Genomic DNA, 11,630 nt, shown 5'->3' with positions numbered 1-11,630 from the left:
CATACATGTACTCTGATAATAAATTTACTTTTTACTAGTGCAGTGGTCCCCAACCTTTTTCATGCCATAGACAGATATCATTAAGCAAGGGGTTGTGGACCCCAGGGTGGGAATCTCTGAACTGGAGGTTCACCCATGGGTTAAAGATGAAAGGTGAAATATTTAAGGGGAACCTGAGGGGGAGCTTCCTCCCTCAGAGGGGGTGAGAGGGTGGAACGAGCTGCCAGTGGAAGTGGTGGATGGGGGTTTGATTTCAACATTTAAGAGAAGTTTGGGTAGGTATATGGATGGGAGGGGTACAGAGGGCTATGCTCCAGGTGCAGGCCGATGGGGCGAAGCAGAACAACAGATCAGACTACATAGGCTGAAGGGCCTGTTTCTATGCTAGATTTTTCTATGATTCTTATTAAGTAAAAGATTGTAGCTATACAGATCACTGAAATCTTGGAGTTAGACTTGTCAACAACCAAACAGCTGGAGGAACTCAACAGCAGCAACTGTGGAGGTAAGCGGACAGTGAATGTTTCGTTCTGGGAGGTGTGTGTCGTTGTAAAACTCCGAAAATTAGCCAAATGAATTAAACCACCAAAAAAAGTTAGAAAACTGCTTTACTGCACTTGTTTAAAAAAAATTTACATTTCAATACAGAATATTCTAAAGGCACATAAGACAAAGTTACTCATAGGAACAGAACATAAGATCAACAAGGAAAGATCTTTGGTATCTTTTTAAATACACAATACCACACGATATCCCCGTGTGGCAATGCCAGACTGCGGTATGGCATTTAGCCAACAGAGACCAGAGCACAGATAGCCAGCAGCACCTTGTAACCCCTACATACTGATATGGTCCTCTATCCTACACAGTAAAGGGAACTATTGAAATCCAAAGGCCCTGGGAATTAAGAGCAGGAAACCAGGAATCTCTGCCCAGCCCTCTTACAATCACAGCAGCGAGCGTTTCACTGAAGGTGAAGTCAGCTCTGGTAGTGAACAGAATTGGCAGTGAGGAAACTTGCCTTCTGCTTCTGCATGTTGGTTGTTGGTCCATCATGTGTGGCGGTCTGTCATTGTTTCTATTGTGTTTCTTTGTGTTTACTGTGAATTCCTACAAGAAAATGAACCTCGGGGTTGTATGTGGTGTACTTTGATAATAAATTTACTTTGAACCGTACTGGTACTGGAACCCCTAGATGTGATCACAGAAGAACCAACTTGAATCCTTAACAAACATGCTGGGGATGAGACTTACTTTGCCAGCACCAATTTAGAATGACCCAAAGGTCCACCTCTATGTAGATAATGCAAGTCTTTCACAGAAACAAGAACATGTAGACGCCATTCTGTGCACCGCAGGATGCCAAGAGCTGCAGGGTGTTACTGAGCAGACCTTCTACTTAATCATGAGCTTGCTTCAGCCCGTATACAAGGGAGGATGGTCTGGCCTGTCCTTAAGTAATTCCACAGAACCTTTCATATCTGCTGAGACAGTAGAAAGGATCTTGGTTCAGTATCACACATCGGACACTCAATTTCAAAACAAGTAATTGTTTTGGATTTTTTTTTGCATTTGCACATCGGTTGTTTGTCGGTCTTGTGTTCAGCTTTTTGTTGGCGCTACTGTGTTTCCTTGTATTTACTGTGAATGCCTGTAGGAAAGTGAATCTCAGGGTTGCATATGGTCACATACAGGTACTTTGATAATTAATTTTACTTTGAACTTCGAAATCGCGGACCGTGCGGCATTCCCGCTGTACTGCACTGGAGTGTCAGCCGGCGGTGCTCAGGTTCCCGAGATTCTGACTTGTAGGTGAGAGTGTGATCCTGGCAACCACCCGGCTTCCCCAGTCACCTTCAAATGCCCTGCGATGGGCCAATGGCACCTGCCCCTTAAAGATGAAAGGCTATTTGTGACATGACCCGTACATGAAAACATTGACGTAAATGCGTCATTTGCATCAATGACCAACACAGCGCGAGGAACGTGCTGGGAGCAGCCTGCAAGGGTTGCTACACTTCCTGTGCCAACATACCATATCCAACCTTTACTATTCCGCGCATCTTTTTGGAATGTGGGAGGGAAATGGAGGACCCATAGGAAATCCATGCGGTCACAGGGAGAATGTACAAACTGTTCACAGGCAGGGTGGGAGTTGAACCCTGATCACGAGAGCTGTAGAGTGTTCCACTAGCTGCTTCGCTACCATGCTGCCCACCTCTCAGTTCGGAAGTAATTGTCTGTAAGTATGCCGTCTGATTCAGCGACGCAGAATGGCGACGATTCGACTGTTTCCCCAGTGGTGAAGCACCAGACAGAGAGCGAACAGCCAAAACTGCAAAGGGAGAGGATCCAGGAACAGTGCGGTGTAGACTGGACCATCACTAGTAAATACATTCTGGTGGCACAGAAACTCCTAATCCAGAGGGATTTTCATCAACTTGGACGTTCTGGATGTGAAGCAGGATCTCTTCAGGAGGGCAAGTGTCAGGTTGCTATAGATCCCTGGAACATCGCCGCACCTTCATAGTTTCTCTGACTTCATGTAGGACGGGATGGTCCCCCGGGCCGTCAGGCCTTCAAACCGTTTGTAGGTATAGTTGATGAAGACCCAGTCCTTAGATTTATAGTCAGAGTCAGACTCATTTGGCACTGGAAGCAAAAACAGTAAGATTAAAGACTGGCTTTATTTGTCACAAATAGGCACATGAATGTGAGGAAAATGAAAGAATATGAACACTAAGACCATAATATGTAGGAGCAGAATTAGCCCATCGAGTCTGCTCCGCCATTCCATCATGGCTGATCCCAGATCCCACACAACCCCATACACCTGCCTTCTCACCATATCCTTTGTTTCCCTGACCAATCAGGAAACTATCAACTTCCACCTGAAATATATGCATGGACTTGGCCTCCACAGCAGTCTGTGGCAGAGCATTCCACAGATTCACTATCTCTCTGGCTCTTCCTTACCTCTGATCTAAAAGGTCAGCCCTCAATTTTGAGGCTGTGCCCTCTAATTCTGGATACCTCCACCAGAGGAAACATCCTGTTCACATCCACCTTATCTAGTCCTTCAACATTCGGTAGGTTTCAATGAGATCTCCCCCCACCCCCACATTCTTCTAAAGTCCAGCGAGTACAGGCCCAAAGCTACCAAACGCTCTTCGTATGTTAACCCCTTCATTCTCGGAATCATCCTCGTGAACCTCCTCTGGACTCTTTCCAATGACAACATATCCTTTCTGAGATATGGGGTCCATGCAGCTGCTGAATCCAAATGAACACCTGAGACCAATTCAGTTTAGCATGAGTGGTGTCACAGGAGTTACCAGTCAGCATTGGACTCAGTGTAGGACTGCCTTAGGGACTACAGCTCCAGAATTTTCCTTGGGGTTGACTAGGAATCCTTCCCTGTGAGTGGTAATGGCTGCAAGGCAGCGGAGATTTGAGATCAGAGTTTTCTTTTTCCTAGATGAGCTGCCAACCACAGCTAACAAGCTCCATCTGTCCAGAGTGAATGGTTTTAAGGTGCCATAACCCACCTTTGCCCTGTCTCCCAGCAGGTTTTTCTAACTGGAAGGTCAACCATGGAACTAATGAGACATGCAAATGGACACCAGCCTTACTGGTTCACCATTGGTCCATTGAGGGACAGGTAATTTCATGTGGCCTTGGGACTGTCTGTACAACAGGTCCTGCCGGGATCCTGTGCACAGAGAATCACATCATCCTGCAAACTCCTGACCAGCAAATCACGTCAGAGTCACTAAAGCAGCTCATGAAAGTGCAGACTAATTGAAGTTCCCAATTAGCACATTGCAAACATTGTCCCCAATCAGAAATGGATAAAATTAAACACATTTCCCATGGAATCCCATTTCCAAACATGCAGTATATGAAAACAAGATGATAACTGACCAAACGTTTTTATCTTTCTCTTCCCCTGTGCAATAACACCATAAGACATTAGGCCATTCAGCCCATCGAGTCCGATCCGCCATTCCATCATGGCGGATTTATTTTCCCTCTCAACCCCATTCTCCTGTCTTCCCCCCATAACCTTTGATGCCCTGACTAATCAAAATTCTGACTAACCAAAAAGTACAGGTTACACTTGAACCTGAAGTGGACCAATATCTTTGCATGCTGGTTTGCTAAAACTGTTGGAGAGGGTTTAAACTAATTTGGTAGGGACATGGGAACCGGAATGACAGGCTTGACAATGGGGCAGTTAGTATACAAGTGCATGCAGTGAGACTGTGAAGAAGGATAGACAGCTGATAGGGCAAAATTTCAGTCAGTGAGATGAGTTAAATTGTAACAGGGGACAAAATCAAAAAGGGTGATGAATAGAGGGCTGAAGTGGTTATATTGGAAACTGCTGGAGTCAGTTATCAAGGATGGGATAACAGCACATTTGGAAAGTGGTGAAATGATCGGACAAAGTCAGCATGGATTTGTGAAAGGAAAATCATGTCTGACGAATCTCATAGAATTTTTTGAGGATGTAACTAGTAGAGTGGATAGGGGAGAACCAGTGGATGTGGTATATTTGGATTTTCAAAAGGCTTTTGACAAGGTCCCACACAGGAGATTAGTGTGCAAACTTAAAGCACACGGTATTGGGGGTAAGGTATTGGTGTGGGTGGAGAATTGGTTAGCAGACAGGAAGCAAAGAGTGGGAATAAACGGGACCTTTTCAGAATGGCAGGCGGTGACTAGTGGGGTACCGCAAGGCTCAGTGCTGGGACCCCAGTTGTTTACAATATATATTAATGACTTGGATGAGGGAATTAAATGCAGCATCTCCAGGTTTGCGGATGACACGAAGCTGGGTGGCAGTGTTAGCAGTGAGGAGGATGCTAAGAGGATGCAGGGTGACTTGGATAGGTTGGGTGAGTGGGCAAATTCATGGTAGATGCAATTTAATGTGGATAAATGTGAAGTTATCCACTTTGGTGGCAAAAATAGGAAAACAGATTATTATCTGAATGGTGGCCGATTAGGAAAAGGGGAGGTGCAACGAGACCTGGGTGTCATTATACACCAGTCATTGAAAGTGGGCATGCAGGTACAGCAGGCGGTGAAAAAGGCGAATGGTATGCTGGCACTTATAGCGAGAGGATTCGAGTACAGGAGCAGGGAGGTACTACTGCAGTTGTACAAGGCCTTGGTGAGACCACACCTGGAGTATTGTGTGCAGTTTTGGTCCCCTAATCTGAGGAAAGACATCTTTGCCATAGAGGGAGTACAAAGAAGGTTCACCAGATTGATTCCTGGGATGGCAGGACTTTATATGAAGAAAGACTGGATGAATTGGGCTTGTACTCGTTGGAATTTAGAAGATTGAGGGGGGATCTGATTGAAACGTATAAGATCCTAAAGGGATTGGACAGGCTAGATGCAGGAAGATTGTTCCCGATGTTGGGGAAGTCCAGAACGAGGGGTCACAGTTTGAGGATAGAGGGGAAGCCTTTTAGGACCGAGATTAGGAAAAACTTCTTCACACAGAGAGTGGTGAATCTGTGGAATTCTCTGCCACAGGAAACTGTTGAGGCCAGTTCATTGGCTATATTTAAGAGGGAGTTAGATATGGCCCTTGTGGCTACGGGGGTCAGGGGGTATGGAGGGAAGGCTGGGGCGGGGTTCTGAGTTGGATGATCAGCCATGATCATAATAAATGGCAGTGCAGGCTCGAAGGGGCGAATGGCCTACTCCTGCACCTATTTTCTATGTTTCTATGAATGCACACTGTATATGGAATAAGGTAAATGATCTTGCAGCACATCTAGAGGTTGGCAGGTATGACATGGGCATCATTGAGTCATGGCTGAAAAAAGATCATAGTTGGGATTGAAGAATACATACTGTATCAAAAGGACAGTTGGTAGATGAAAATATAGGTAAGGTAGCCAAAAATATCAAAGAGAATACCAAAGCTTTTTTTCAGATATATAAAGAGTAAAAGAGAGGTGATATTGGCTATCAGACCACTGTAAAATGATTCAGGAGAGGTAGCAAAGGGGGACAAAGAATTGACAGGTGAACTTAATAAGTATTTTGCGTCAGTCTTCACTGTGAAGACACTAGCAGTATGCCAGTGCCAGGGAGCAGACCTGAGTGTTGTTGCTATTACTAGGGAGAAGGTACTTGAGAAGCTGAAAGGCCAGAAGGTAAATAAATCACCTGGACCAGATGGACTTACATCCCAGAGTTCTGAAATCGTGAAATTCTAGGATGGTTCCAGAGAACTGGAAAATTGAAAACATCATCCGCTCTTCAAGAAGGGAGGCAGACTGAAGAAAGGAAAATGTAAGCCAGATAGCATGACTTCAATGGTTAGGAAGACATTGCACTTCATTATTAAGGATGAGGATTCAGGGTACTTGGAGGCACATGATAAAGTAGGCTGAAGTTAGCATGGCTTCCCTAAGAGGAAATCTTGCCTGACAAATCTTTTGGGATTCCTTGAGGAATTACTGTAGGATGGACAACGAAGAGTCAGTGGAACTTGGAACTTCAGAAGGCCTTTGAAAAGATGCCGCACATGAGGATATTTAACAAGGTAAGAGCTTATGGTATTACAGGAATGGATATTAGATCATCTGATTGGCAGGAGGCAAAGAGTGGGGGAAAAGGGAGCCTTTTCTGGTTGACTGCCAGTAACAAGTTGTGTTCCGCAGGGGTCGGTGTTGGGACCGCTTCTTTTCACATTATATGTCAATGATTTGGATGACGGAATTGATGGCTTTATGGCCAAGTTTGCAGATGAAATCAGGAAAAATCAGGAGGGCTAAAAGAAGACATGAGGTTGCCTTGGCAGTCAAAGTGAAGGATAATCAAAAGAGCTTTTACAGGTATATTAAGAGCAAAAGGATTGTAAGGGATAAAATTAGTCCTCTTGAAGATCAGAGTGGTCGGCTATGTGCGGAACCAAAGGAAATGGGGGAGATCTTAAATAGGTTTTTTGCGTCTGTATTTACTAAGGAAACTGGCATGAAGTGTATTGAATTGAGGGAAACAAGTAGTGAGATCATGGAAACTGTACAGATCGAAAAGGAGGAGGTCCTTGCTGTCTTGAGGAAAATTAAAGTGGATAAATCCCTGGGACCTGACGGGGTGTTCCCTCGGACCTTAAAGGAGACTAGTGTTGAAATTGCAGGGACCCTGGCAGAAATATTTTAAATGTCGCTGTCTACAGGTGAGGTGCCGGAAGATTGGAGAGTGGCTCATGTTGTTCTGTTGTTTAAAAAAGGATCAAAAAGTAATCCGGGAAATTATAGGCCGGTGAGTTTAACGTCAGTAGTAGGTAAGTTATTGGCGGGAGTACTAAGAGACAGAATCTACAAGCATTTGGATAGACAGGGACTTATTAGGGAGAGTCAACATGGCTTTGTGCATGGTAGATCATGTTTGACCAATCTATTGGAGTTTTTCGAGGAGGTTACCAGGAAAGTGGATGAAGGGAAGGCAGTGGATATTGTCTACATGGACTTCAGTAAGGCCTTTGACAAGGTCCCACATGGGAGGTTAGTTAGGAAAATTCAGTCGCTAGGTATACATGGAGAGGTGGTAAATTGGATTAGACATTGGCTCAATGGAAGAAGCCAAAGAGTGGTAGTAGAGAATTGCTTCTCTGAGTGGAGGCCTGTGACTAGTGGTGTGCCACAGGGATCAGTGCTGGGTCCATTGTTATTTTTCATCTATATCAATGATCTGGATGATAATGTCGTAAATTGGATCAGCAAATTTGCTGATGATACAAAGATTGGAGGTGTAGTAGGCAGTGAGGAAGGTTTTCAGAGCCTGCAGAGGGACTTGGACCAGCTGGAAAAATGGGCTGAAAAATGGCAGATGGAGTTTAATACAGACAAGTGTGAGGTATTGCACGTTGGAAGGACAAACCAAGGTAGAACATACAGGGATAATGGTAAGGCACTGAGGAGTGCAGTAGAACAGAGGGATCTGGGAATACAGATACAAAATTCCCTAAAAGTGGCGTCACAGGTAGATAGGGTCGTAAAGAGAGTTTTGGTACATTGGCCTTTATTAATCGAAGTATTGAGTATAAGAGCTGGAATGTAATGATGAGGTTGTATAAGGCATTGGTGAGGCCGAATCCGGAGTATTGTGTTCAGTTTTGGTCACCAAATTACAGGAAGGATATAAATAAGGTTGAAAGAGTGCAGAGAAGGTTTACAAGGATGTTGCCAGGACTTGAGAAACTCAGTTTCAGAGAAAGGTTGAATAGGTTAGGACTTTATTCCCTGGAGCGTAGAAGAATGAGGGGAGATTTGATGGAGGTATATAAAATTATGATGGGTATAGATAGAGTGAATGCAATCAGGCTTTTTCCACTGAGGCAAGGGGAGAAAAAAAACCAGAGGACATGGGTTAAGGGTGAGGGGGGAAAAGTTTAAAGGGAACATTAGTGGGGGCTTCTTCACACAGAGAGTGGTGGGAGTATGGAATGAGCTGCCAGACGAGGTGGTAAATGCGGGTTCTTTTTTTAACATTTAAGAATAAATTGGACAGATACATGGATGGGAGGTGTATGGAGGGATATGGTCCATGTGCAAGTAAGTGGGACTAGGCGGAAAATGGTTCAGCACAGCCAAGAAGGGCCAAAAGGCCTGTTTCTGTGCTGTAGTTTTTCTATGGTTTCTATGATACAAAGATAGTTGGAGGGACATGTAGTGTTAAGGATGTAGGGAGTCTGCAGAAGGACTTGAAGACACATTTGGAGAATGGGCAAGAAGTGGCAGATGGAATATAGTGTAGGGAAATGTATGGTCATGCACTTTGGTAGAAGGAATAAAGGTGTAAGACTATTTTCAAAGGTGTAAGAAAATTCAAAAATCAGAGGTGCAAAACGAGTTGAGAATTCTTGTGCGGGATTCCGTGAAGGTTAATTTGCAGGTTGAGTCGGTGGTAAGAAAGACAATGCAATATTAGCATTCATTGGGGTATTGTGAGCAGTTCTGGTGCCTTATCAAAGAGAAGGTGTCCTAGCATTGAAGGGAGTCCAGAGAAAGTTCATGAGAATGATTCCAGGAACAAAAGTGTTAATGTATGAGGAGTGTTTGATGGCTCTGGCCCTGTACTCTTCGGAGTTTAGAAGAATGAGGGGGAATATCATTGAAAACTACAGTATCTTGAAAGGCCTAAGTAAAGTGAATGTGGAGAAGATGTTTCTTAAAGTGAGTGGGTCTAGGACCAGAGGGAACAGCCTCAGATCAGAGATGAGGAATTTCTTGAGCCAAAGAGTGGTGAATCTGTGGAATTCTTTGCCACAGACGACTGTGGTGGCCAAGTAATTGGGTATATTTATAGTGAAGGTTGATAGCTTCTTGATCAGTCAGGGTGTCAAAGGTAGAAGTCAGGAGAATGGGGTTGAGAGGGTTAATAAATCAGCCAGGACGGAAATGCAGAGCAGACTCGATGGGCCGAATGGCCTAATATGTTACCCTGTTTATAACAGACTCTATATGACTAGTTGGTTTGATTACAAGATTCTGTTGTCATGTTCTCCAATTCAAACCACAGATAGGTATATCAGGGACAAATCTGACCAATCTGCCATACCTGGCTGCAAGATACCAGAGTCAGGAAAATCATCAAAATTGGAAGTGTCGTCTATGCTTCTTATCTCGATGGGAATTGCCGCTGGGCGCTCTCTGCAAACAGAAATACATGAACATTAATGTCCCATTCAAAGTTCAAAATAAATTTATTATCAAAGTACATTTATGTCACCATGTTCAACCCTGAGATTCATTTACAAGGGCTATGTAGCAAAGACACCAGGACCACCAGGCTCAAAACCAGTTACTTTCCCCAAGCAGTAAGATTGATCAACACCTCTACCCACTAACTCATCCCTCCACACCCCCAATCACCACTACTTTATCATTTCCAGTCAGTCACCTTATGTACAAACACACCTGTGTCAAGCATCACTTTATGGACATATAACCAATCTATGTATATAAGCTATCTACTGTACATATTAATATTTATTGTATTTTTTATGATTATGTCCCTTATCTTATCGTGCTTGTGCTGCATTGGAACGGAGTAATAAATATTTAATCTCCTTTACACCTGTGTACTGGAAATGATATTAAACAATCTTGAATTTTCTTGCAGAAATTTACAGGATAATAAAGAAATACAATAGAATTTATGAGAAGCAGCCAATGTACAAGAAGAAGATAAATTGTGCAGATAATAAAACAAAGTAAGTAAATAATACTGAGAAGATGAGTGTCAAGTCCTTGAAAGTGAGTCTATAGGAACAGTTCAGTGTTGAGGTGAGTGAAGTTATCCCCACTGGTTCAAGAGCCTGACGGTTGAGGGGTAACAACTGTTCCTGAACCTGATGGTGTGTGTCCTGAAGCTCCTGCACCTTCTGACCGATGTTTAAGCAAAAGGTTGATAGATTCTTGATTAGTCAGAGCATGAAGGGACATGGGGAGAAGGCAGGAGATTGAAGCTGAGAGGAAAATTGGATAAACCATGATGAAATGGCGGAGCGGACATGATGATTCCACATATTCACCACCATCTGGGTATCGAGAAACATCCCTCCAAAGACATTGCCACCAAAACAATTTATATGTCTGTGGTTACAATGGGGTAAAAACTGCTCACAATACTCCATCTGTGGCCTGACCAATGCCTGATAAAGCCTCAGCATTACATCCTTGCTTTTGTATTCAAGTCCTCTCGAAACGAATGCTAACATTACATTTGCCTTCCTTACCGCTGACTCAACCTGCAAGTTAACCCTTTAAGGAATCCTGGACGAGGACACCAAAGTCTCTTTGCACCTGAATTTGTTCTCCATTTAGAAAACAGTCTCTGCTTTTATTCCTTCTACCAAAGTGCCTGACCGTACACTTCCCTACATTATATTCCATCCACTACTCCTTTAACCCATTCTCCTAGAGTGTCACAGTCGTTCAGCAGACTCTATTCTTCTTCAAACCAGCTACCCCTCCACCCAGCTCGGTACTGTCCACAGACCTGGCCACAAAGCCATCGATTCAGTCCTCCAGATCACTGACATATAACATAAATAGAAGCCGTCCCAATACCAATTCTCGCAAATTGCCACTAGTCACTGGCACCCAACCAGAAAAGGCCATAAGACCATAATGTACAGGAGCAGAATTAGGCCATTTGGCCAATCATGTCCGCTCCGCCATTTCATCATGGTTTATCCAATTTTCCTCTCAGCTTCAATCTCCTGCCTTCTCCCCATGTCCCTTCATGCTCTGACTAATCAAGAATCTATCAACCTTTTGCTTAAACACACCCAATGTCTTGGCCTCCACAGCTGCGTGTGATAACAAATTCCACATATTCACCACCATCTGGCTAAAGAAATTTCTCCTCACCTCTGTTCTAAAGGGATGTCCCTCTATGCTGAGGCTGTGTCCTCTGGTCTTAGACTCCCACCAAAAGGCCCCCTTTATTCTCACACTTTGCCTCCTGCCAGTCAGCCAATCTTCTATCCATGTTGGTATCTTTCCTGTAACACCATGGGTTATTAACCGTGTTAAGCAGCCTCATGTGCAGCAACGTGTCAAAGGCCTTCTGAAAATCTACACCATTTGTTT

At 43.9% G+C, this 11,630-nt stretch overlaps 1 protein-coding gene across 6 annotated transcripts in view; it reads right to left on the bottom strand.

Moving 5' to 3' along the window:
* Positions 1-590: 590 nt before the first annotated feature.
* LOC134351457 (serine/threonine-protein kinase 38-like) overlaps positions 591-11,630 on the bottom strand; it is a 77,737-nt gene continuing 66,697 nt past the window's right edge. For all 6 annotated transcript variants that reach the window (XM_063057615.1, XM_063057616.1, XM_063057618.1 and 3 more), the window contains 2 exons: positions 9,592-9,683; positions 591-2,652 (listed from right to left, as the gene is read on the bottom strand). In XM_063057615.1, the coding sequence (XP_062913685.1) occupies positions 2,525-2,652; positions 9,592-9,683 (220 nt within the window). In that variant the 3' untranslated portion in view covers positions 591-2,524. The remainder of the gene's footprint in view (positions 2,653-9,591; positions 9,684-11,630) is intronic.

Source organism: Mobula hypostoma, chromosome 9 (assembly GCF_963921235.1).
Source record: "Mobula hypostoma chromosome 9, sMobHyp1.1, whole genome shotgun sequence".
Classification (NCBI taxonomy): Eukaryota; Metazoa; Chordata; class Chondrichthyes; order Myliobatiformes; family Myliobatidae; genus Mobula; species Mobula hypostoma.
This window is presented reverse-complemented; position numbering and strand designations above follow the sequence as displayed.